A 25,755-nucleotide genomic window follows, 5' to 3' on the forward strand; every position below is an offset into this window, starting at 1 on the left:
GGTATTATTTTCATGACGCGGGCCAAGACGCTGGAAGTGTAAAAGCGAAACAAGCTTTTCATGTTTTTTTTTTTTTGTTTAGTTGTTTTTGGGGAGGATTACAAGCGCCGCGTCAGCTGTGCGTATGCTCTCCAGCCCTGGTCTCTGGTTTCCCAGGGCGGCAGGGCAGCTCAGGGCCAGTGTTGCGCAAAGTAACAGAAACTGTTAACTGCGATTTAAAAAAAGTTAACATTACAGTGAGCTCCCGAAAGGTGTACCTGGCTATAGCATAATATAAATTAATGGCATTATTGCCCTTTGAAAGCGTCTAAAAAATACAACTGGCAAGGCTTTGGGTTTTTTAATATTTATTTATAAACATTGACTGAACACAAAAGGCTCATAACCGAATTTCATTTTTTTTTTGTCAGCAACGTGATTATGTTAACTTATGACTGTTGTTATGGAACGCACAATGTACAATGTGTAAATATATCAGTAAGGATATCGAAAATGATGGATTAAATCTAAACATTTTGAAGAAAACAATCTCGGCAGACACCTCATATCTATCAGATCTCCGTCAGATCCCCGCCGCTGTGAATAACCGACGTCACACGCCATGTCATCGCCTCGTAGAGTAGCTCAATCTTGTCCACCATCTCCTGATCGTTGTGCCACACGTCGTACAGGACAGCATGGAACTCCTGGACGTTCTTGGGGGCCTGATTCTGGATCCTCGGCTGGATGATGGCCATTAGCTGCTCCAGGAGATTGAGGTCACTGCAATCGTTGCCCCCGGGTCCCATCAGGGTATCCAGAAAGATCTCCTTCGGCGGTGATCCACCCTCAAACTTGAGGTCGTCCATGTTGAATATGTTGCGCCAATCACGCACTGTCCAATCCTGATGGGCAGTGGCCCAGGCTACCCTCTTTCTTCTTGTTTCCAGGCTGAGACTAGGCGGTGCATCTTGATCCTTGGCTGGCAATCGACTCTCTTGGAACTGCTTGCTGCGAATCTCGCTGATCCGGCGCTGCAGTGTGCGGCGGCTCACCTCGATGCCATGACGGGCCATCAGCTCCCGCTGGACATCGATGGAGGTGTAGTTGGGATGATCGATGAGCATCTTTTCCACAATCTGTCTGTTCTCCAGGATCTTGGGTCTGCCCACCTCACGTTTCTTCTCCTCCTCCGGTGAACGCTGCGGGATCTTCGGCGTCTGCGGCGTCTTTGGTTTTTGAGGCAGCCTCAGAGTGGCTGTCTTGCCCTCCAGGAGCTCACACTCTCGGATGCAGCTCACCACGCTCTCCACATCGCACTCCAGGATCTGGGCAATCTCCTGGCAGCTATTCGAGTTCTTCAGAGCCTTCACAAGAGTACGCACCTCGGCACCTAGGACCATTTTTACTGCTTGAACGTCACAAATCAAATGCTGGTTTTGGCAACCCAAAAGACGGTTTATATACACAAGTATTTATGTGTGTGCCTGTCAGGTAGGCTAGGGTAAAGTTTCGATCCCGATTTTGGCGTAGTCTGCCTGCGGACTGGCTGGATTTTATGGCGAGCAAGCTGCAACTGAATTACCCGGGATTACGACGGCGTCAGGTAAATATCGCTTCTAATGGCGCCGTCCCTTTCTGTTGCTTCCCCTTGTTATTCGCAGTTGGCAGGGTTGCCAACCCCTACGAAAGCAGCTGTGCTAAGGGCGGAATGTTCAAGTCGCGAGCAGAGAAGATCCTGCAGTGAATGCCATCAGATTAACCCTTAATTCAATTAACAAAAAAAGTTTCCTGATGGCAAATCTCAAAGGGTTTTATGCAGAAGGCGTAAAAGTTTTGTAATCTTTAAAGATTAGTTTCTTTAATTTAAAAAGACTTGACCGGTTTAGCGTCTATAAAAAACATAAATATATTCGTAATATATCGATTTTCTTAAAGTATGATGATTTTTATTGATTTTAATTGTTTAAAATCTCAAAAAAACAATATTATCTTCAAAAACATTAATTTTGAACGAAGGAAAACAAAAATTCTGATAGCGATTTAGACCTTTATGAATTTGTTTTTGTAGTAAAATCAAGTTAAACTGTTTTCTGAAACTGAACAACAAACACTTGCTGGTTTACGGTAACCATTACAACTTTTTTTTTTGCTAAAGTTATAAATAAATATATCGTGCTGTGCGATTTTTGATTTATCTCAAGCTCAACCAAAAACCAAGCTCAATGAGAACATATATTTTTAATAATGTTATATAGAACTTCGTTATTCATTAATTTTCCAGTTAAATTACCAACAATTTATCAAAAGCTCAACCAAGAACTGCGATCTGAAAATATATAGAATGCTGCGGGAAACCAAATGCCAAGTCAATTTTAATTAAGACCAAGTTGTCTTGTTTTAAACATGCAATTTAATAGTTGATTTCATTTTGATGCTTTTGTAGAATTACAAAAATAAATATAAAAAACTTGTACATATGTGTGTTAGTTATCTTTCTCTACAGTAGGAAAATGCAGTACACCCTTGTTATACTGTTAAAAATATATATGTCAGATGCTTTTGTTTGTCTTTTATGCTGTGTTAGTTTGCTCCTTTCCACGTGTTTCACCTTCAAAGTCGTGAAACCTTCAACTAAACATGTAAATTTTCAAGGTGCACAATGATTTGGAATTGCAGAATACCATCAAGATCGAATTTTGAGTAATTTTAGCTTAAGCTCGCTAGGGTGGCTCAGCCGTCGAGGCAGCTGATTGAACTGATAGACAGATATTAAAGCACATAATCGGGGAAGAGGGGGAGGGAGAAGGCAACCGAATAAGCCACTTATTCTATGTGGGGATGCGGAAACCGCCGTAGCATACCGATCAGAATCGTATAATTAAATAAATAACGCTAAAGTACGCCTAATTGGTTTAGATCCATGTGCTAGGTTTTGATTTGTGTGTTTGTTGTTTCTGTTTTGTTTTCCCCACCGCTTCTTTTGAGTGTTTTTGTTTGCGTGGGTGGAGTGTGGGGGGACTGGGGGGAATCGACGAAAGTGTGGGATCAGGCTGCCCCGTAGTTAGTCATCCAGATCGATATCGGAGTCATCCGAGTCGTAGCCGCCGCGTATTGTCTTCTGTGGGCGGTTCATGAACGGCTTTCGCTTCACATCTGGCGGCTGCATCAGATCCCCCTTGTAATCAATAGCTCCCGAGTGGGCGATGCGCCACTCCAGCATCTCTGTGGCAAAGTCATCGCAGTTCCCGAGGTCGGTGAAGCCAACGATAAAGTCCTTGGTCTTGCTATCCTTCACCAGGGCAATGGTGGGTATCACCTTGATGCGCAGCCTCTGGGTGAGGAATGGTGTTTTCTCCGCATTCACCTTACAGAACTTGGCCTCCACGTGCTTGGCCGCGAGGATCTTCAGGTGCATGTCCACGATCTTGCAGCGTTCGGTGCTGTCGCGATAGAAGTGACACACAATGTTGGGTGATTTTTTGGACATCTCGAAGAACTCCTTTTCGTCGGCCAGCTCTGAGTAGGTGCCGTGGCCCTACAGGAAAGATTTAGCGTATTAGTTTATTATTACTTATTGGCCAGTGACCACCTACGTTTCTGAGCCACTCTTGCTTCTTGTTGTTGAGCTCCTTCATCTCGCGGAGACGCTGCTCCCTCAAGACCTTCAGGTCGTCTGAGTCGAGGTTGTCGAATCGGTCCAATTGCTGGTCCAGCTGCTGCTCTATGGTCTTGGCCGCAGTGAACAGTTGGTTCTCCAGAAGGTTCGCCATGTCTGAGTTGTCCACTTGCCTGCTATGCTCTTCTCTGTTACTGCTCTGCTCCTCGCTTGTTTTCTTCACTCTGTTTTTCCGTTCGCACTCTACTCTGCGTGTGGTACCGACAGTGTGTTGGAGCCAGGTGCGTGTGTATGTGGGTTCCGGCATAAATGGAAAGGCGTAGCCATGGAGCCGAGCCGCCGCAGATGCGTCATGTTTTGGGGAAAATTCAGTTAAGTAAGCATTGGAACCACGAGTTTGGTGCGCGTATTGGTCGAAGCGGTCATAAATCGATTATTTGAAGGGTACTCACGTTGGTGTTTCACTTATTTCATTGATTTTGCTGAATTTAAGTTTATTTATACGTAGGGTTGTTGTTGACTAGGGTTGTAGAGTTGCACAATTATCAATATCGATATTATCGATGTTTGAAAACCAACTAGATGTATCGGATTTGGTCAAAAAATGTATTGAAACATTACACAGGTGTATTTTCCTTTTTGCATTTAATTATTACGTATTTAATGATTTCTCATTGTTTGATATCTTTTTTTAAGCAAGCGTGACCGCGGAGACGGAACTTCCCCTGGGTTGTTTATTTTGATACTCATGGTCACACTAGGGGTTTACTTTTGAAAATTTAAGCAAGTTTCCAAGAAACTGCTATTTTACTTTTTTATTTATATTTTAAATTATTTAATATATTACAAAATTTTTTACTTTTCCAGCTAGAAACACTTAAAAAGATACCTGGTAAAAGCAAGAAATTCTCTCCACAGCTATCACCACCGGCTTTGGAGAGTTCCGCCGATGTTTCGCGCATTTCCAAATATCGATAGACACGACATCGAAGTTCTTGCATCTCTAAGGTTTTTGATTGTTTGTATCGGCGTCGGTTCGAAAATTTTCTGCAATTAATATTGTCGTGTGTTGGAACAATTTTAAAGTGCTGTTGTCTTCATTAAACAAATTAGAAGGTTGGTGTGACTCCAATAATAATAATAATAATAATAATAATAAGAATATTGCAATCAAAGAGTTTTGTGAACTGGCAAGGATGCGCAAGGGTCCTTTGTTGCGGTAGGATGTGGAAGCTGGTGTAGATAAATTTTTGCGCGTGCAAGCGAGAACCGGGCGCCTTCGAAATGGCGAAAAGTGTGCAATCTCTAAAGCAGCAAAAAGTAGCTGCTGGGTGCGTTGTAAAAGGCCCCCATTGCAGGGTTTCTGCAGCTCCCCCCAGTTCCACGAGTTTAATTGTTTTCTCCAACTGCATTATCGGTAATTGCTGCGACTGCAGCAGCCGTGCCGCCATTTTAAAAAACAAACGCGGTATCTGAGCCTCAGACAATTGCCTGGTACAGTGGTGGCCAAGCATAAAGGTCAGGGTCGGCAAATAAACTGGCACGGTCAAAGAATACTATTTTTTAATTAAACCGGAAGAGTTTTTATATTAAAACAGATTAAGATTTATGCATATTATTTTGTAAAAAAATAAATTAATATGTAATGTGGCTTGGCTGGCTTTGTGATGTGTGCAATGTTTTGGCGCGCACTGTAAGCCGCCTTTTCATACCCACACTCACACATGCAGCCAGACGAGGTTTGTGGACATGTGTGAGTCGAGTGTTCTGCTTTTTTTATATTCGAAAAAGGAAGGGCCGCTGTCTTGTGTTTATGTTATGGTTTTTTTTTTCTGCCGATGCGATCGCGACTCGTTGAAATTGATTAACTAGAGTTGGGGCAAACAGAGCCTCGCCATTAAGCACTCGAGCATATAAACGGCCATTTATGCTCGGGTTTAATCAACTCCGCGAAGCGAAGAATGTCAAAACAAACGGCGAAATAAGAGAATAACAATCAAAGAGGGCTTGCCGCATAACTGCATTTTACTGCCTATAAATACATGCACATATACATACATACATGCATATCTGTCGCTGTCATGTGTGTTGGTGCAATTGCATTTATTATTTTTGTTTTATTTTTCCCTGCTGCATTTTCATTTTGTTTTATGCTTTTTCGGTCGGGTTTGCAGCATCGTTCGTTGTCCGCAATTTTTCGCATTCGCATTTCCACTTTCTAAAAAGAAAACTCAAGACCTCGCTAGGCGCTGCTTGATGCCATTTCTTTCTAAACAGCGCCCCCTTCCCTTTGCCTCCCTCCCATCCCACTACGTAAATAAATGCACCTGGGTGCAACTAGTTTTGATACCCTTACTGTGGGGTATATCCTTAATTGACTATAATCAGTTAATAGTACATTTTGTAATTGTTTTTTTTTTCCGGTAATTTTTTATCTATACAGAATGATATATGAAAAATAATATAAAATAATACAAGAAAAATAACAATTAAAAAAAAAATAATAATTTAAAAGAGTAAACTTTCTGGCTAAAAAAATTAATCCATTTTGATAATTGTTTCTAATTTAAAATTATATAAAATAAATATAATAACAAATCTTGATTAAAGGATTTTCCCTTAATTTGTATTTTTACATCACAGCATTTATGGAATATCTTGCAGCCATTTTAAAGTATCACTTCTGGTTTATCACTTTCAGTTTCGGAAAACAAATATTTACGGTTCTTTTCTCACCTTTCCCTATATAAAAAATAGCCTGTCGCACAAGAATCCTCATTTTGTAACATCAAGTTCAGAAACCGGTTCTGAAAAGGATGTCCATGAATATGTAACCTTTTTAAATCGTGAGAATTCAACTATGTACGTTTTTAGCCACAAATAGGCCCCTTTCTTGTAGTTCATTTACTTTATTTTGTATAAAATTGATGTTTGTTATAGTAACTCATAATATTTAGGAAACCTTATAACAACAATAAGGGTATTTAATGCCTCGATTTTTCTCCTGTTCCATTTTCGCATTTATCTGGCATCGAGCTGTCTGTCTTGTAGGCCGGCCCATGGCAAGAAATTTCCTCATGATTTCTTGCTTTTTCCTTAGCCTTCGTTTTAGTAGCTTCTTTTCATTCGCTGCTGTCGTTGCTTGCGAGTTATTTCACTTGCTAACAAAAAAGTAAAAACATTGCTATTATGCAGCTTTTTCCTTGCGTGTTGGCTTGTATTTGCAAAGTTTGTTGTGTTTCACTTTGTTTTGAATGCATTTAATAGAACGGAAGCCAGTTAAAACATTATTGGTAGGGGAGAGAGGAATCAGTCAGGCAGAACCAAAAAATATAATGAGGGGAAAAAAAACGGAAAATGCCACCCTAAAAATACAGAACACAAAGAGCGTTACGCCTAAATTTAGACATTTTAAAGTATATATTAGCATATGTCGCCGTGTGATTGGTCATTCCAGGTAATTAACGCATCCTAATCTGCGCACATATGTCCGCCATAAATGGCAGCTGCCATGGCAGGTAGATTCATATTCCTTTCGCTGATTACTCTTAACGAGTACCTGCACTGATCCTGATCCTTCGCCAAAGTACTTAAGTGCATCGCAGACAGCATAGCCTGTCAAGTTAAGCCTCAGCTGTGAAACCGTCAAGACGTGATAAAACGCCAAGCGTCTCCCAGATTAACAACACTCTCCAGATAGTGAAGAAACCCAGAGACCTACTGTGATTAAAAAACTCTCATACTAAGCAGTGTAACTGTGCTAGGTGGGTTTTGGTTTGAGGTTTCACTTGAGAGCCGGTCTCGACCGCATTCCTCGTGTAAACAAACCGCAATATTCTCACTCGCATGGCGTGTTTACATTCATTTTCGTTTTCAGTGCAAACACAACTCAATCTCGTCTAATACAGTTTTCCCTTTTTTTGTGTCCCTTGCAGAGATCTTGATTTACGCGCCAGGATATCAATAGAAACCAATGTTAAGCAAAATGGCGCAACCGAACAATGTTGGCAGTGGCGGAGGTGGATCTGGAGCCGGTTCGGGCTCAGGACGTCGTCTTCCCCTCTCTTTGAGCGGTGGCAGCCAGGTGTCTCGCCTGCAGCAATCGTCAACTGGCAGCAACGGTCGTTCCAACAGCCCCCAGAATGGCAACAACAAAAAGATAACTGAATCTTTTATTCCATTGAAGAAGACAACACAACAGCGCACCACGTCCACCGGCTCCTCCTCCTCCGCCTCCTCCTCGAACAGAGAAGACGACAAGAAGAGCCAGAATGGTGCCACAAAATCCACTAATGGCAAGGAGAAAGCGCCACAGAATGGCAGCTCATCTGCAAACAAAGATCAGAAGGAGTCAAAGTCAAAGGACAAGGTTCCAGAAAAGAAGGAAAAGGAGCCTGTGGTAGCCGAAAAGCAGCCGGAGGGCGAAATTGGAAATAAGGATAAGGTAGTCGCCGAACAAAAGGAAATCCAATCGGAGGCGAAGAAGGAAGTTACTACCGAAGCTACCACAGCCGCTGCTCAACCAGATCCTGATGTTATTATCCTGGATAATGATGATGTCGCTCCAGAGCCCACCACTCCCTCAAAGGATCGGAAATCCGCACGAAAGGCGGCCAGCCAACAGAAGTCGCCGGTTAGCAAGACAACCCCCACATCGTCGCCGGTTAGTAAGGCGACCCCCTCATCGTCGCCGGCACAAAAGAAACAAACTGAGGTTAAGGAAGTTTCACAACCGGCACCGCAGGAGGATGTGGAGATGGAGCCACTGACTGTGGATGCTTCACCCATACGCAGTGCCAGCGGTAATCTTAATGCCCTGCCGGCTGCCACATCCACGCCGGGCCGCAGCCTCTTCGGTTTCCGCAGCAGCAGCAAGCAGAGCACCGAGGTGGAGCTGGCCACCCAGACCTCCAGCTCGCCGGCCGGAACTCCGGCCCGCACTTTCGCCCAGATAAGCGGCAGGCGCAGCATACGGCCCATCAACGCGCTGACACCCTCCAAGGTGGGCAGCTACAGGTGCACCAACAGCGACCTAGACACATCGAGCTGCACAAACGCCAGCATGAATGCTACAGTGGGTTCCGAGATACCCAACAGCTCATCGTTCTCGTTCTCGTTCTTTGGACGCGGGCGCAAGCGTGAACGCACTCCCCCGGCAGTTTCGGGTTCTCAGTCGACCAATGATTTGGCCCAGGATGTGGAGATGTCGCCACCGAAACGGGCCCGCTTCGAGATGTTTAGCCTTCGGAACCTGGCCTCGCCCTTCAGCCTGCTGAGCTCAAAATTCTCCAAGGCGACAATCGCTACTCCGACACGCCTCCGTCTGGAGCAGACTCCGCCGGGTGATGATGACGGCGAGGTACAGAACGTGTCCCACATCGTAGTCGAGGAAGACAATCAGCTCAACTCATCTTCAGTTAGCGTGCCAGAGGCCCAAGACGAGGAGCAGGCCAACAAGGACTTGACCGTTGGCCAGGAGGCCGGTCTGGAGACGCCGAAGAAGGGCGGCTCGCCTGCTAAAGAAATTCCCGCCGAGAAGGATGTCGCCGAGGGCAAAGATATCGCTGAGCAGTCCGCAGATGGCGAGAATATCCCACCGCAGGTGGCGGTGGCCGAAGTCGAGGCCCGATCCCGCTGCTCAATAATGTAAAGCAAACAAAGCAAATATGATAAACCCCCTATAGTTGATAAGCTTATGTCTTCTCTACGTATCCGTGCGCTGTTCTTTTTTTGTAATTTGTGTTCAGACGTAAATTTACATGTTAAGGAAGTGGTGTCGCCGCGAACCAATTTAAAAGACGGGCCTGGCTAGATCACATTTTCCGTTAAGAAAATTCTCAGCCAGGTCTGCGCTTCACTTATTCAGGGCCGGCATTCCTCGCTGAATGGCTGTCCACTCCACGCAGTCATCCACCGACGAATGAAGAGCTCTGTAGGCCAGAAAGTACCCTGACAAATTGGGTACCAAAAACGAAAAAAAAAACACACACACATTTAAAACCATTTCTATAGCCGTAATCTGTGTAAGAAGGAAAATGTTTTATTTACCATAACATATTTTTATGAAAGTCTCATCTTTTCGACAAGAGGATATACTTATAAGATACAAAAGATACATATGCAATAGGCTATATTTGATTTATAAAAATGTAACACATATTTCATAAATAAAGTGCATTTTTGAAAAAAGTTGGATTTATTGTTTACAGATACTTGGGTGAACTAAAGTCTAGCTGTTTCATTTGAATAAAAGTGTATTTTAAACGATTTTAAAATCTTTTTTAAATAAGTTTAACGTAACTAGATTAAAACATTCAGTTTTAAATCATGTGATATTGATTTTACATTGATTATTTTTTTTTATGATCATCAAAAATTATGTAAATTGAGTTATAAAAATCAATGATAATAATTATTTTTTATAAAAATTATTAAAATTATGACCTAATCATTATTTAAATAAATAATAAATAAAATAAAACAAATAACAAAGACAAATTAAAAAAAAGGAATAAAATAAAAAATAATCATTATTATTACTATTATTATTCATTTTTAATTTTTTTCAAAAATAATTATTAATTATTTTGATCAATTGTCATTGATTTTTATAATATTACTCAATTTTAATCATTATTATTGATGCATATCATAAAAATTCGAAATATGAAACACATGCCGGATATAGATTATCGAAAAGGAGTTCTAGGATATTATCCTTTTTATTTTAAGTTGATTCTAAGTGCTTGATTTTTTTATTCAAAAATGTTTCCGATATTCATTATTTACGCTCCTTGATTAAAACTATTTAAAACGTTACATTTTGTAAAAACAATAAAAAGGCAAGTGCTCGTTACTTAACCACAAATTAAGAAATTGAAGAAGCTGATTAGACATAATAAACAGAAAATAAATTACCAGTTAAATTGTGTGACAGCGGATTTTAGAAAGAAAATTAGTCCCTTTGCTTGCGCTGTAACTGTGATATTTTTTCTCGGTCACCGATTTTAAAATTTATTGTACAGGTCAGTGTACTTAGAGCCGGTTTCCTAGATTCCTAGACATCCTGTGAAATCTTAAGGCCCGGAAAGGACCTCAGATTAAAGATATTCAAATGACGAGGAAGTGTGCGCTGCTTCTTTCGTATGGGGAAAAATTGATAAGGAGGGTAGGGAATTTATTATCTATACAATAACATTATCTGGTGATTTCATTTTCTGATGAAACAGTAGATTGCTATTAGTCACATTTACAAAGAGTCCGATTTTGTGGAATTGGTAAACTGACAATTATTCGTAACTTTAACTAAGGTCATGCAAGTTGGCTTAGATTTTATAAAACAAAAATACAAATTTACAAATGATGAATCGTTTAAAACTAATCGCGTGAAAAAAAATTCATAAAAAATACAAAAAAATGGGAATTTGGCATGCCAGTGTGCCAACAGTGTTAGAAATTATCATAAGGCCTGCAGTATTATTCTAGTATTTCCGTTTGTTGGCTTTTTTTCAGCGTGCGGTCACACCAGCCGAGTTGTTCGCAGCAAAAAAAAAAAAGAGAGATTTCTCGGATTAGATGAGATACCAACGAAAAAATTATTAGTCAAGTGTCCCGGGAAGCAACGCCACTCCGAAACCGCTCCACGCCAGGCCACTCCACTCCATTCCGGTCCAGTCCAGTCCCAGTCCAGCAGCGAGTAGAGAAGAACTCCTCCTCCTCCTCCTCCTCCGACAGCAGAGCCCAAGAGCCACGACCGAAGAGGAGGGCAGAGCAAAAAGAGCGAACAACGAAGTGTGAAGAAGCAGCGCCAGCATGTCCTGGACGGAGAAAGTGGACCCGGAGCTGATCTTCACCAAGCAGGAGCGCATCGGCAAGGGCTCCTTCGGCGAGGTGTTCAAGGGCATCGATAACCGCACCCAGCAGGTGGTGGCTATCAAGATCATTGATTTGGAGGAGGCCGAAGATGAGATCGACGATATCCAGCAGGAGATCATGGTGCTGTCGCAGTGCGACTCGCCCTATGTCACCAAGTACTATGGCAGCTTCCTCAAGGGCACCAAGCTCTGGATCATCATGGAGTACCTGGGCGGCGGCTCCGCATTGGACCTGATGAAGGCTGGCAGCTTTGAGGAGATGCACATCGGGATCATTCTGCGCGAAGTGCTCAAGGGTCTGGACTACCTGCACTCGGAGCGCAAGCTGCATCGCGACATCAAGGCGGCCAACGTGCTGCTCAGCGAGCAGGGCGACGTTAAGCTGGCGGACTTTGGAGTCGCCGGCCAACTGACTAACACCACCTCCAAACGGAACACGTTCGTGGGCACGCCCTTCTGGATGGCGCCGGAGGTGATTAAGCAATCGCAGTACGATGCCAAGGCGGACATCTGGTCGCTGGGCATCACGGCCATTGAGCTGGCCAAGGGCGAGCCACCCAATTCGGAGCTGCATCCGATGCGCGTCCTCTTCCTCATCCCCAAGAACAATCCGCCCCAGTTGACGGGCAACTATACCAAGTCGTTCAAGGACTTTGTGGAGGCCTGCCTGAACAAGGACCCGGAGAACAGGCCCACGGCCAAGGAGCTACTCAAGTACCCGTTCATCAAGAAGGCCAAGAAGAACGCCTACCTGATTGACCTGATCGACCGCTTCAAGAAGTGGAAGGTGTCCAAGGGCGATGAAAGCGAAACGGAGTCGGAAAATTCCGACTCGGACTCCGATGCCAAGCAGGGCGGCAGCAGCCAGGACGAGCCCTGGATCATGACCGTCAAGGGGCTGCATATTAATAGCGCTCCGCGGGCGGGCGTCAATAGCTTCCAGCTGCAGGAGCACGAGTTGACCATGCAGAAACTAATGCAGACCACACATTCGCCTGCAGGTCCGGCCACCTCCGCCTCTGCCTCCGCCGCCGCTAACGTAGCCGCTTCCCCTTCCGCCTCGGTGTCCGCCATAGCGGCATCCGCATCCTCCGTGTCCGTGATCACAGCTAGCGAGGTTGTGGCTACCGCATCTTCGTCCGCCCTGCCCCCCCAAGCCAGCCACAACCACAACAACATCAACAGCAGCAGCAGCAGCAACAACAATAACAACAACAATAACAATAATAGCCACAACAGCAACATGAGCAACAAGCACGCCACCACCACCATGCTGAACGCAGCTCCTCTGCCGAGCGCCGTGACCAGCTCCTCGTCGGCCAGCGAGCTGCAGCAGAAGCGCTCAAGTTCCAAGCCGGAGCTGCGTCAGTCGCGCTCAGCGGGACCGCTGGATCAAGTGGAGGATCGTCGCGCCTCCCTGGGCCTGCCCCTGCAGTCGTCGGCTTCGAACCAGTCGCAGGCCGAGCAGCAGCAGCAGCGTCGCAGCAGCCAACGTGAATCATTCCATTCGACAAACGCCGCCGTGGCCGCGGCCGGCAGCAGTGGTGGTGGTGGTGGTGGACACAGGGAGAGCCACAGGGACAGGGACAACCACAGCCACAACAGTAACAGCCACAGCCACGAGGAGCTGGTGGTCAGCAACCATGGGAACCACGCCAAGCAGGCGTCGGCGGGACAACGCCTTATGCAGACGAACAGTGCCTGTTTGAACAACTTCCTCTTCCCGGTGCTGACCGACATTCAGCGCAAGTATTCCGGTGGCGGCGGAGCCGGTGGTCCCGGACGTAACCTGGGCGTTGGCAGCGACATCGGAGACCTGAAGTCTGTGTTCGAGCTGGCCGAGCGCTCCAGTCCCGGCGTGAGCGACCTGTTCATGAAGGAGCTGATCCACATGCTGGTGCCGGGCTACTCGGAGACCCGCATCAACACGATCATGGACCGCGCCATACGCAATCGCAAGTAGTAGGTGGCAGCCGTTGACGCCGCCGCAGACCAGAAGTAGCCTCTATTCCGATTCCAAGCAACAAACCTACTATATACTATATACACCATTAACGACGAGACCGAGACGCGAACTTAAAACAAGCAGGAGAAGCCGAAAAAACACATATTCCGACATTTAGTGGCCAACGGAGGAGCGGTGTAGCGGGAGCGAGATGTACATGTATTTTCAATTGAACAGTTATTTAAGCATACAATATGTATTCGTTTGTTTATCTGCAATATTAATCTAATGTAAAACATATATGACTTCAGAATAAAAAGCCCACGAAAATTACAACATTGGAATTTGGCGCGTACTGAGTACTTGGCCACTTGGCGATTCGATCTGGCAACACTGATAAGATATACAGGGGGTGTCAAAAGTATGTACACGAGCTTTGCAGCCCAGCAAATTCTTTTAGTTGTTATTCTTTTTGTTGTTGGCCAATTTTCCTGAATTTTATTTAATCGCGTAGCTTGATCTTTGGTTTTTTTTTCTTTTCTTTAAGCCCCTCTAATAAATAATAAATAAATAATAATAAATTTTTAAATAATATCATGACCCGCTCTCGAAATACTAAAAGTATGCCATCTGGCAACGCCACTCTACATTCCAGCATTTTTGGTATTTTTTTGGCGCTTTGTCAACGGGCACACTGAACGATCAACAAAACAGCCATTTTGCATTTTAATTCTCTTGGATGTCTTTTTTTTCGGTCCCCAACGCATTGGACAGAATAATAAACGCGGTGGATAACAGATAATGCTTTTGACATGTCGCGGGCACCTTTAATGGATGAGGAAGGTCTGGAGACGCTGGTCTACCACCGCTCCAAGCAGTGGTCCAGTCTGATGACGGTAAGCTTATCCGCAGTTTTCTCTGTTGGCGTCGTTTGCTCAGCAGTCTGTGTGCGCTGTGTGTCTTTGCAGAAATGGGCGAATGGAGACGACGGGCAGGAGTTGTGTGTCGCAGACCTAGAAGAAATATTCAAGGATGAGCACGAGGATCCCGAAATGGACGGGGAGGAGGAGGACGGGGAGGCCATTGAGGATCCTGTCCCGGAGACGAAAGTGGACCTGGGCAACATTAGTGCCAGCATGGGCGTGGCAGAGCTGACACTGATCCTGTGCGCGGGCGAGGACAACGAGGTCAAGGCCGAGATGCAGGAGATCCTCAACCAGACAATGCCCGTTGTCCAGGAGCACAAGCGAAAGTGGAAAGAGGCTGGGCTGGACCGCATCCTGGACACCTTCGACGAGAAGCAGATCGAGCAGCATGTGGGCCAGTGGATGCGCCGCAACAACAGCGCCTTTTTGGAGGACGCTCCTCCCGCCAAGTGTCTTTATGTGTCCGTTTCGGAACCCAGCGACAACGAATCGCTGCACTCAATCGACACGGCCCGCTACATCCGGCAGAGCCGGCGGCGCGTGCCAAACAAGATCTCCAACACGGCCACCATAAAGATGTATCGCACGCACTCGCACAAGCGGGACGAGCTGCGGGCCAAGTACGCCTACGACGATGAGCAAGAGCATCACCACCATATGCAGACCTTGCTGCACCGGCGGCGGGAGAAGGAGCGACAGGTGACCTATGTGAGCGCCTCACCTCAGCACTGCATACTCTCGAGCGGCCATCATCAGCGGCGCAAGCATCGGCGCAAGCGACACGCGAGCTCGCCAGTTTTTGACTATTCGTCCAGCGATGATGATGATCGATCCTACGGTCGGTGCGCCTGCCGCTCCTGCCTGACCCATCACTCGTTGTCCAGGAGCGCCTCTTACCAATGCTGCTCGTATAGGGGAGCACGCGATTGCCACCACCACCACCACCACCGCTCGATGGCCTCGCGGACCATGCATCACCTGCGTCGCCAGCACAGCTACGACCTGGACTTGAGGCCGCGATTGCGGGAGAGCGAGTGCAATTGCTGCACCAGCGACCGGCTCTGCTCCAACGTGGTGCACATTGCAAACAGCTCCACCGAGGAGTGGGTTGTGGAGAACTGCAGCAGCAGCAGTCCACTGGTCGTGGAGACACCGAAAAAGTTTCGGCAGAAGCATCAGTTGGTGGCCATTAGAAAACCCAACTCGAAATTAACTCTTTCCAAGCGCCACAAGCAGAGAATCCCGAAAAGTGTGACGACTCCCTCAACCTCCAATTTGATAAAGTCACAAGTTAGCCTGCTGGGCGAATCGTCCGAGGATGATCATGAGGGATCGCCCAGGAAGCTTATGAAAAAGCCAATAGCTTCTGCTCCAGATACTGCAAGGAAGACTCAAAAGGGGGGAGGAGCTGCCTTAACTTTTATGCAAAAGCAGGTGCCACCTAAACAGAACCAAGGAGATTCCAAGAAACTCCCGGCTGACATAGTCCCATCGTCCGAAGAAAGCGAAGAGGAAGTTAGGGAAAGAATCCGCTTGGTGGCAAAAAACTCAACAAAAGAATCTGCCTCAAAGAGAACGCCTTCTTCGAACAAACCTATTTTTTGGACCGCCAACCGACTATCCAAAATCCCAGAGGAGGTTGTCAAAGCTAAGGAACCGGAGAATCAAGTCTCGGCTTTTTCTACTGAAATCTGTAAGAAGAATGAAGCCTGCTCAGCTCAGAAGACTGAGAAGACCAGCTCCAAGCAGTTACTGGAAGAGCAAAAGACGCAAAAGAAATCAAAAATGTCGGCCATCGACTCATCCGACACAAACGATGCTAAAACTTCTGGCAAATCTCGAGCAAGGCCCAGAAAGTCTTCGGATTCAGGCAAAAAGAGTGCTACGCTGAACAAAGGATTTATTAAGAATAAAATTGGTCCCGCTAGCAAAGACATTGCTCAACTGTCCGACGAAAGCGAAGACGAAGTTATTGGCAGAAGTCGCAAGCAAGCCGAACCTCGGGGAAGACATAAAAAATCTGCAACAGCTCCAACAAAAAAAGAGAAGACAAAGAAAACCAGCTCCAGTGGAGATGCAAAGGAAAAGGTTGCTATTCAATCACCCGACTCCCAGGAATCCCTCTCCGGGAAGGTCAAGGCTCCAAAAGCAAAAATCAATAATAAAAAACAAAAAAAAGGGATATCAAGCGAATCCTCAAGTCTCGATAAAGCCACCGACTCGGAGGACTTAGACTTTCAGCGGGCCCTGGCCTTGTCCACAGAAACCTACAAGGAGGAGCAATTGAAGCAAAGCCAACGCCCACTGGAAACTCAACCCCAGTTGCAGTCGCAATCTCAGCTTGTGTTCAACAACAACAGCGTGGCCTGCAATTCCACAGCAGTGGCCAATGACACGGCCTGCACACGAGTGCTTTCCCCGAAGAAGCGTGGCTTTAAAAGGACAGCAGCTGTAAGCAGCACGGAGGCACAGCAGGTGCAGGTCATTACCATGGATTCGTCGGAGGAATGTGTGGTGGCAAAGGGCGGCGATGCTGACTGTACCGTCGTGACTTCGACCACCATCTGTGAACCGGCCGCTGCTGTGGCCGCTCGGAAGCCATCGCCACTTAAGATCAGCAAGCGGGGCATCCTGCTGCACAACTCATCGTCGTCGTCGGCTGGAGCAGGCGCTAACTTTACCCTGACCGAGCAGAGTCTGGGCGAGGTGATTGGCGACCGTTTGGCCCGCAGGTATCTCAAGTATCACGTGGGCAGTCGCACCTTCGACAGCAGCCATTCGGTTTACTACCGACCCACGCCCAAGTTGGCCGAGGCATTGCGGGCGTCCTCGATGGATACCCAGGTGCTGGCCAATTTATCGAGTTCCGATTCCAGCGACGATGATGTGTTCGATCAGATTCGCAAATACGGGGACGTGTACAGTGTGGCCGAAAGCGGCGTTAAGCATAAGGATTAAGCACAAGGATCTTAGAAATGGCCTTGAAAAGGCTCTCTTTAGGCTTTTGAATTGTATTTCTTTGTGTTTTTATTTTTATTTCACGTAAATTACATGTCGATAGTGATAATAGAAAACATAATATGTCATCATTAATGTTCGCTTAAGTATTAAATAATTGTTTAAGAGATTTATTCGCATTGCAATAGTAATATTTGTGTGCCCAAGAATAAGTGTTTTCTGTTTAAGTTTCCATTCGGTTTATCCAAAAATATATATGTGTATCGGCTATTGTTAAGTTCACAAGAAAATAAAACAAATAAAACAAAAGATCAAGAATTTAAGAAAATGGCGCGTCGAGAAAAAAGACACCAGAAGCTTCGTCCTTCCATGTGGGGGGTATGTATGTACAAATAACAAAAAGTCTTACCTAAAATATATGCTGATATTATGTATCAATCAAGAGTAATTAAAATTAAACAAAGAGAGTGGCGTTATGCGATGAAGAAAACAAGAATAAACACACGACTGACTCTGACGGATCTTTCGCTCCTGGAACATGCGCGCGCCCTGGAACACATACACATGCGAAGAATATATCTACACGTACACATATGCCTGGCCGGCCTAGCTTCATATACATATAGCGCTCTCCTCCCTCCCTACACATCGATCTGGAATGGGGAGCCGGGCACGTGCTCCTCGCCCCACTTGATTAGCAGCACATACTGTCCGCGATCGCGCACCACATAGTGCACATTGTAGTTGTTGTGGCCGGCGTGCTTGACGTGGAGCTCCTCGCAGGGTCCCTTCGGTCCGTACATGCCAACGTACAGGATGTTGTTGCCTGAAAAAAAAACGAGAAGAATATATTCCAATTAGTTTGTTAAATTTTAGAGCTGGGAAGCTCTATCCCATAACCAAAGACAATAGAGTTACTAAGGTGAGTGTAACGGCACTACTCATCTTAGCAATTTTATTACCACAACTTACCCGCATCGGTGGCACAGATGGTAAACTGGTTCTGCTTGCCAATGTAGGCCTTCTTCAGGCCCATGCCCTTGGACTCCACTTTGTTGGCATCCGACTTGAATGTGGGCAGATGGACGCCCGTCTTCTGACCGCCCTTGGCCACCTTGTGCACCGTCTCAACGGTCACCGTCGATGTCTCCTGAGCGCCCTCATCGGCCAGCTTATCGCCAATGGCGTTGATCTTGAAGGGCGAGCCCACGATGTGCATGTTGTTGTACTTGACCGTGATGTAGTGCTCGCCGGGCAGGAGGGGAGTGTAGCGCACCTTGTAGCCCTCCTCCACCTCCGTGCAGTCCATGGCCACCTTGGAGGGTCCGTCAATGGAGACGGCCAGAGTGCCAACGCCCGCATTGCAGGTATTGATGATGAAGTCAGCCTTGTGGCCAGTCTTCACCTCGTCCAGGCCGTTGCCGCTGGCATGGACCGCGGCCGGATCGGCCACATCCTTGCCGACCTTGATTCTGAACGGAGAGTCGGGTATGTGGACGCCGTTGAACTTGACGTGAATGGCATGGATACCGTTCTCGCGCGGATAGAAGCGCACCGAAACCATCTCGCTGTCGATCGCCTGGATGAAGCAATCGTCGTCCGTGCCGGACGGAGCAACGATCTTTGCGTCCAGCTCGCCCTTGGCGCCGTTCTTGCGCACCATGAACTGGTAGGGGGCGTCCGGCAGGATGTTGCCCTGCGGGAACTGCTGCACCTCCAGCTTGTGGGCATCGCCGGCATCCGGCGAGATGTAGACCTTGAATGGCGAGTCGGGGATGTGGCGATCGTTGAACTTGAGACCGACGCGATACTCTCCGGGCTCGGTGACCTTGTAGGACACATCGCAGCTGCCGTCCTTGCGGTCCTTGAACTCAATGTCCGCCTTGCTGGGACCCTCCACGGAAATGGCCAGGGAACCGCCGCCCGCCTCGCGGGTCCACACATTGAACTCGGCCGCCTCACCGACAACGCCGCGCTCCAAGCCCGAGCCTCCGGCCTTGACCAGATGGCTGCCAGAGTCGCGCAGGGGTCCCACGGTGAACTGGAAGGGCGAGCCGGGTATGTGCATCTCGGAGTAGCGCACGGACACTGTGTGCACGCCCAGCTCCTTGGGCACAAAGTGCACTGAGTAGAGGCCATCCTCCACCTCCTGGATCTCCGCATCCTCGGTGACATTGCTGGGCGAGGTGACGCAGGCGGCCAGATCGAACGAGGTGATGCCGGGCATCTTGAACGTCAGCTTGCACTGGCTGCCGATCTCCGTGATTGGAACGGCATCGCGCTCCCGCTGGATCTTCTCGCGCTTGCGGTTGCTGCCCTCGCCGGCCACCTTGACGGTGAAGGGTGATCCCTCCACGTGGTGATCGGCAAACTTCAGGTTCACAATGTAGTAGCCCGGTTCCGTGGGCTTGTACGAGATGTTCAGGGTTCCGTCGTCCTTGTCCGTGCACTGGATCTCCGCCTTGCTGGGACCCTCGATGGAGACCGAGAGGCCGCCAAAGCCAGCGTTGCGCGTGTCCACGGAGAAGATGTTGTCGGCGTGCGTCTGGCCCTCCTTGAGGCCGGCTCCACTGACCTTCACCTTCTTGGCGTCGCCCACCTCACGCTCGCACACGGTCACCTTGAAGGGGGAGTTGTTGATGTGCTTGCCCAGACGCTTAACCGACACCAGGTGCTCGCCGGTCTCGCGGGGAGTGAACGAGATGCCAATGTTGCCGGTGGGCATGCGCTTGAGGAAGCAGGGCTCCTCCAGGCCGCTGGGTGCCTGGATGGAGGCGTTCAAAGCACGCAGATCGTCGTCGGTGATGTCGCCGGGCATGGTGACCTCGGAGCAGGAGCCCACAGAGATCTGGTTGCGCTTGCGACCCTCGCCGGTGATCTTGGCGAAGTACGGCGATCCCTTGATGTGCCTGTCGCCGAAGCGAACCGACACCTGGTACTCTCCAGGGGCAGTGGGCAGGTATTGCACGGAGACGGTGCCATCTTTGTTGTCATGGTAGTTGATGGTCGCCTTGCTGGGTCCCTCGACGGCCATGGTCAGGCCACCGGCGCTGGCTCCCTTGGTGGAGATGGTAAAGTTGGCCGGTTCACCGGTGACGCCGTGGGTCAGGCCGGGTCCGTAGGCAGTCACGAAGCCCGAGGTGATCGAATCCACGTGGAATTTGAAGGGAGATCCTGTAAAGTACAGTGAATTCGTGAATCTATATGGCAGGTCAAAGCCTTAGCTTTTGCTTACCTTGCACTGGCTCTCCATTGTATTTGACCACCAGCTCGTGGGATCCCTCCTCGCGGGGATCGTACTTAACGGAGACAGTACCATCACGGTTGTCCTGAATCACGGGTTTGTCTACTTTACCGCTCGGCATTTTGACTTCAGCTGCAAAGAAGAAATAGTTTTGGTTAGATGTTGTATTATCATCGTCAGAATATGTATAAAAATGATACAAGAATTTAAGAAAAATTTTAGAAAATACAACAAGTACTCCTAATAGACTAGCTAGACAGAAGTTTGCCACACTTTTAGTCTTTTTCTTTTAATTATACTTATAATTTTTGAGAAAAACTTGAATTTAACATGGGGAATAATGCTCGGAATGTTGCCAGAAACATGTTGAGCATGTCAGTGTTGCGTTACAGGTTCTGCAACATTATTGCAGCAACATTATTGCAGGATTGCCTTATAATTCCCAAGTCTATGTTTTAAGGAACTCAAATTTTAGAAAAATATTCGCACTATATATATATTTATTTAATATTCCTTTATAATAATATGTTATAAATGAATTAATTTGTCTTTCCATTTCAATTGTGATAGTTTGTGTTATTTTATGGTCTCATTTGAATTTTGGGTACGCTATAATTCCCATGTACCACCTCATGGGTACCAAGTAAAAGATATATATATATATATCCATATACCAATTCCATCGAATGAAAACTCTATTTTGGAGACCATTTTTAATGGATGTGTTTTGTATACGGCAGAATTATGTCACGAAAAAAGCATTTTTCAAAATCATTTGCGTGGGCGATCCGGATCGCCCAGAAGTTTTGAAAAAATCATAATTTCATTTTTATGTTCGAATTTGCGTGCCATTTTTTATGAATATTCCACCACCAAAATCTATTTCTGTGTTGCCTCTGCACACAGATCTAAAAGATCGAAGAAACAACCAACGCAGCAACAAAAAGTAAATTAATTGGACCAAATGTTATTTGCCACGAACGAAAGAATTCCAAAGACTTGAACAGGATATCATATAACTATGGCACACACTGTCACTGCCAATAAACCGATGAATTCATTTCGTTATAAATTTATTTCCACCGAATATTTCACAATATTTTCACACTATTTCCACGTACTTTTCCTTTTGCTCTGGAGACACACCCACAAATAGTAAGAAGAGTTTGCTTGAGTATCCTTGTGTTTGATCCTTGGCTACAACTGGGAGCCGGATTTGAAAATCACTTCTCTACTGTACGAATGCTGTGCATCGACTGAGTGGCCAGTAATCTTGTGGCTTTCCAAAGAAATTTCCACCAACGCCTACAATTGCTTTTATACATTTTTCCCACGCCATCAAGCGCGACAGAGAGATGAAAACAACAGCATCTCGTTCCTGAATCTCGCTGAGGTCAAATATAGGACATGGTTTTTATGTTCCTCCCCTATGTATTTCCTCTACATAACCACATAGGCAAACATCTCCCTCCCAACAACAAACTACAAAACCTACTAAAAGTATATGACAAATGCATAAAAATCTATTTATAAATTAATATCTGTCTAGCAATATGCTGGAGCAATCTCTATAACTGCACGTGTCTGAATTTATATTTAAATCTCAATATATTTTTATATTCGGGAAGAATCTCTTTATATACTGCAGGAAATATTCAGATGTGTGTATACCCAGTACATTCCAATGACTTTTTTGCTGTCAAAACATCACATCGTATATAAAGATCGAGGGGATCATTAGTTAAAAACAGAAAGAAACCCTGCTAATTTATTTGGAAAAAGACGTGCGAAATTAATTAGAATGGATGATATAGATTCTAGTCTTATAGTTATAGTAGGGTTCATAATCGAAATTTATTATTCCATCATCGTTTAGTTATTTATGGTGCAGTTAATTATAGACCCACAAGAGTCATATGCTGACACTCGTCGTAAATTTTGATTTTATTAAAAAATCATTTAATTTTCAAAAAGCAAAAGAAAACTATATCGAAGAGTCCATCATAAATATGTGTGTTCAAAGCAACCGCTAAGCTTTCCATCGCTTAGCCCCTCATCGAAATAATATTCTTCTGCTTAGCTTTTTGATCCATCGAAAGAATTATTTAATGGGCATTTTTGGGGGCGAGACAGATGATGCCTTGACTAAACAAAAACAAACCCGGTAAACACAGATAAATCAGGGGAACGTGTCGCGTGCCCCGACTGATGTTAAGAACCAGGCACTACATAGATATAGAGTAAACTAAAACACACCGTCAAAACATGTCAGGAAAGACAATGCCTGCGGACGTGGGTCTTTGAAGAAGCTGCCAAGTGGAGAATTTGCAAAATTTATAGCCAACTTATGGGCGGAGACAACGGCGAGGAATCTTTGCAGAATGCAAAACAATTAATTAATGGAGAAAATTGGGACACCGACCGGGAAAGGGGTTTGTAATCAAAACACACAATTTTCAAAAGATTCTTGAGATTTAAATATTTCCATCTGAGAGCACAAGTTGCCTTCAGCTGTTCACTTTCCTGAATTAAATGACATGTAAAATGGGTAAAATTCAAAGAGCAACTCGAAATACACGTTCAAATGGAATTTCCTTTGGCAAATTAACGATCAAATATTGTGTCGAGTGCACGCAAAGGCATTTGATGGAAACATAAAAAATGATGCCCAAGAAATTGAACGTATTAAAAAGTGGCTGCCAAGAGACAACTATATCCCACTAAGCGTGAATATCTATCCCAGTGTCGTCCCCTTCGAAAAATATGATTATTTATGTTTGAACATTTGCTGCTGTCCGTCGATGTCCGTTCCTCCCGACAGCCCCCTTTGCCCTCGATCACCTGCCAGCGCCGCCCATTGAAGCATGAGATACGACGGAGGCAGAGGCAGCAGATGGGAATGGGAATGGGAATGGGTATGGGACGACGAAGGCATCTTTGGCATCTAATGGACGCTGGCAATACAAATGAAAGATTTAATGACTCTCAGGCCGCGCCAAACGGATAGAAGTAGTATGCTTTCGATATATCAGCGAAAGTTTTTGCCATTTGCGCGTAGCGAATACAATTTCTACACAGGTCAGCAGGGGAATTAAAACGAGGGATATTAATCCAAATAAAAAATTTAAAGAAAGAAAGCTTAACTTAAGCTAAAATATTGTATTCATTTTGATTCCGAGATCTTCTGTAAAATCCTGAAACCCACAAACTACGATAGATCTTTCATAGATGTTTCCCAGAGACATACTTTTGGGTATACAATTATTTCAAATCTTGACTGAATGACTTTCATTAGTTTTACAGTTTTGGAAGCACTAAATATAGCCCAAACTTGTTTGTTAAGTAGAGATGTAAAAATATGGAATATTTAATAATTTAAAAGTATTTAGAAAGAGCTCTAACGGTACTTGGCAAAATAATGAATGATAAGTACCTCAATTTCCTTTCAGGGCTTAGAGAACGCTTAAGCCTGTACATAGATTTATAATTATTTATTTAAAAAGATTCTAAACTTCAGATTTCCAAGATATACATAAATATATAAGATCCAAAACCTTAGATAAATTTCTCATTATTTAAAATACCAAATTCAACACCTCAGATCTTAAAGGTATTACAATTTTCTAAAGTCACTGGAGATTTCACTATTTTGGCAAACTTTTAGGCTTGGCTAAATTCGTTTTTCTTCTTTTTAATACATAAAAATGATTTGTTTCGAGGAAATATAAGTATATTTTTGCTTTAAATTGAGGGATTTCCAAGTATATCTGGTTAAATCAAGCAACAGTTTTATCATAAAACAACGTTTAAAGTTATTTTTAACTTAATATTTTTGTGGAAAATGTTTTTTTTTTTTAAATAAAATAAATTATACGGTTTTCATGTAACTATTTGCATAAAAATTCACTGAAATCAACCGCAATTTGAACCCAAATAATTACATTTTAAAGTTCTAAATTTCAATTGAATATTGTGGATTTTTTTTTTTAAACTAATAATAATTTTAATAATTTGTATTTTCTTTGTATATAGTAAAAATATTTGACGAAATATTATTATTTTAAGAGTCTAACTACGTTAGCTCTTCGAAACTAAGAGGCATTTCTTGTGGTATTATTCCCAAAACTGTTAATATTAATAATTAAAACCTATTCTAATGAAATCCTTTCTTATAGAGTTCTCTAAGCAACACTGTAGCCCCTGTTGATCAGTGTAAACTATCATAGTAGTGCACAGCTAACATAGCACACGCAGCGCCATTGAGAAATCGCATGCAGAATAAGCCAAACGAATTTTACGCTTTGTTGCACTTTGTGATAATAAATCATAGAATATAATTTGTAGACAAATGGCTACGCCCGAGGGTCCCCATTTCTGGGGACTTTTGGGTAATAATTCAAAATTCTGAAACCATTCCGAGAGCGCATTCTGTGTGCCTGTGTGTGGCCTGGTCAGGCGTGCCTGGCGCTACACCATTTCAATGCGAATCTCTGAATCTCTGCGAATATATGAATTTGGTGTCAGTTTTGTCATTAGCACAAATGCAACACACATTCTTGGATGCTTTAGTCAGGAGGAGGACAATTCGAGGATGGACGTCAGCTCGTTTTGGCAAGCTGACAAGTATCAAATAGGGTCTGATGATGATGATGACGATGGTGAGACATCTTCCAGAATTTACCTTGATGTGTTACTATGGCAAACGATGATTTGAAATTCAATGGCATAAAATCTGAACCATTTAGTCCCTGATTCTCCGGTATGATCGTCTCATTGAAGTACACGCTAGTCCGTTCCACGTGATCGCGCTCCGACACGGTCACCTTATAGTATTGCGGCCGGAAGAAGTACGAGTGATCGGCCCAGGTGGCTAGCGGTGCGGGCGGTTTTTCCGTCAACCAACTGAAGTGCATTTTTCCGCGTTACGAGATTTGGTTTTGAGGTTCAGTTGATAAATATAGGTAGATTTCAGGCGAGCGCGAGGTTTGTTGGTTTTTTGTGAAATAAAGACACTTAAAATTTATAACAATTTAATTACAAAACAACGAAACAAAATTTTCTATTTTCAATTCTTGGCTTAGGCGGGCACAGCAAGGATATGCGTCCAGAATTTAGATCAATTTAGGCCAGAATACCGCATATCCTTGCTGAAGAGCTCCAAGCCAAAAAAGACTGAGAGAGAGAGAGAGATATTCGAATCGGTTACGGAA

At 45.0% G+C, this 25,755-nt stretch overlaps 6 protein-coding genes across 14 annotated transcripts in view; 3 read left to right on the forward strand and 3 right to left on the reverse strand.

The window, feature by feature from the left end:
* Nucleotides 1–339: 339 nt before the first annotated feature.
* LOC108084139 (uncharacterized) lies at nucleotides 340–1,635 on the reverse strand. The gene has a single exon (XM_017180183.3). The coding sequence runs from the start codon at nucleotides 1,380–1,382 to the stop codon at nucleotides 552–554; it is 831 nt and encodes a 276-aa protein (XP_017035672.1). The 5' UTR covers nucleotides 1,383–1,635; the 3' UTR covers nucleotides 340–551.
* Nucleotides 1,636–2,381: 746 nt separating this feature from the next.
* Nucleotides 2,382–4,203, reverse strand: LOC108084141 (thioredoxin domain-containing protein 9). 3 transcript variants are annotated; one of them, XM_017180186.3, is made up of 3 exons: nucleotides 4,051–4,189; nucleotides 3,576–3,841; nucleotides 2,382–3,517 (listed from the first exon to the last, which is right to left on the reverse strand). In XM_017180186.3, exons 2-3 carry the CDS (start codon nucleotides 3,750–3,752, stop codon nucleotides 3,044–3,046), a joined length of 651 nt encoding a protein of 216 aa, XP_017035675.1. In that variant the 5' UTR covers nucleotides 3,753–3,841; nucleotides 4,051–4,189; the 3' UTR covers nucleotides 2,382–3,043. The 3 variants fall into 3 exon arrangements, with proteins under 3 accessions (XP_017035675.1, XP_070143499.1, XP_017035674.1); XM_017180185.3 differs by having other exon boundaries at nucleotides 2,383–3,517; nucleotides 3,576–3,846; nucleotides 4,051–4,203; XM_070287398.1 differs by lacking the exon at nucleotides 4,051–4,189 and having other exon boundaries at nucleotides 3,576–3,845.
* Nucleotides 4,204–4,561: 358 nt separating this feature from the next.
* Nucleotides 4,562–9,865, forward strand: kuk (kugelkern). Its single transcript, XM_017180177.3, has 2 exons — nucleotides 4,562–4,714; nucleotides 7,534–9,865. The coding sequence occupies exon 2, from the start codon at nucleotides 7,572–7,574 to the stop codon at nucleotides 9,246–9,248; it is 1,677 nt and encodes a 558-aa protein (XP_017035666.1). The 5' UTR covers nucleotides 4,562–4,714; nucleotides 7,534–7,571; the 3' UTR covers nucleotides 9,249–9,865.
* A 744-nt stretch (nucleotides 9,866–10,609) lies between these two features.
* GckIII (Germinal centre kinase III) lies at nucleotides 10,610–13,761 on the forward strand. Its single transcript, XM_017180434.3, has 2 exons — nucleotides 10,610–10,766; nucleotides 11,111–13,761. Exon 2 carries the CDS (start codon nucleotides 11,411–11,413, stop codon nucleotides 13,433–13,435), a length of 2,025 nt encoding a protein of 674 aa, XP_017035923.1. The 5' UTR covers nucleotides 10,610–10,766; nucleotides 11,111–11,410; the 3' UTR covers nucleotides 13,436–13,761.
* A 324-nt stretch (nucleotides 13,762–14,085) lies between these two features.
* On the forward strand, nucleotides 14,086–17,500 carry cal1 (chromosome alignment defect 1). Its single transcript, XM_017180285.3, has 2 exons — nucleotides 14,086–14,313; nucleotides 14,386–17,500. Exons 1-2 carry the CDS (start codon nucleotides 14,230–14,232, stop codon nucleotides 17,299–17,301), a joined length of 3,000 nt encoding a protein of 999 aa, XP_017035774.2. The 5' UTR covers nucleotides 14,086–14,229; the 3' UTR covers nucleotides 17,302–17,500.
* cher (filamin protein cher) overlaps nucleotides 17,353–25,755 on the reverse strand; it is a 47,039-nt gene continuing 38,636 nt past the window's right edge. For 4 of the 7 annotated variants that reach the window (XM_070287159.1, XM_041774356.2, XM_017180277.3 and 1 more), the window contains 3 exons: nucleotides 20,537–20,677; nucleotides 18,274–20,475; nucleotides 17,353–18,127 (listed from right to left, as the gene is read on the reverse strand). In XM_070287159.1, the coding sequence (XP_070143260.1) occupies nucleotides 17,943–18,127; nucleotides 18,274–20,475; nucleotides 20,537–20,677 (2,528 nt within the window). In that variant the 3' untranslated portion in view covers nucleotides 17,353–17,942. Of the gene's footprint in view, nucleotides 18,128–18,273; nucleotides 20,476–20,536; nucleotides 20,678–21,666; nucleotides 21,800–25,226; nucleotides 25,558–25,755 lie in introns of those variants that run through there. The other 3 variants (XM_017180279.3, XM_017180278.3, XM_017180282.3) reach the window with 3 other exon arrangements.

The sequence above is a fragment of the Drosophila kikkawai genome, chromosome 3R, assembly GCF_030179895.1.
Source record: "Drosophila kikkawai strain 14028-0561.14 chromosome 3R, DkikHiC1v2, whole genome shotgun sequence".
Lineage (NCBI taxonomy): Eukaryota > Metazoa > Arthropoda > Insecta > Diptera > Drosophilidae > Drosophila > Drosophila kikkawai.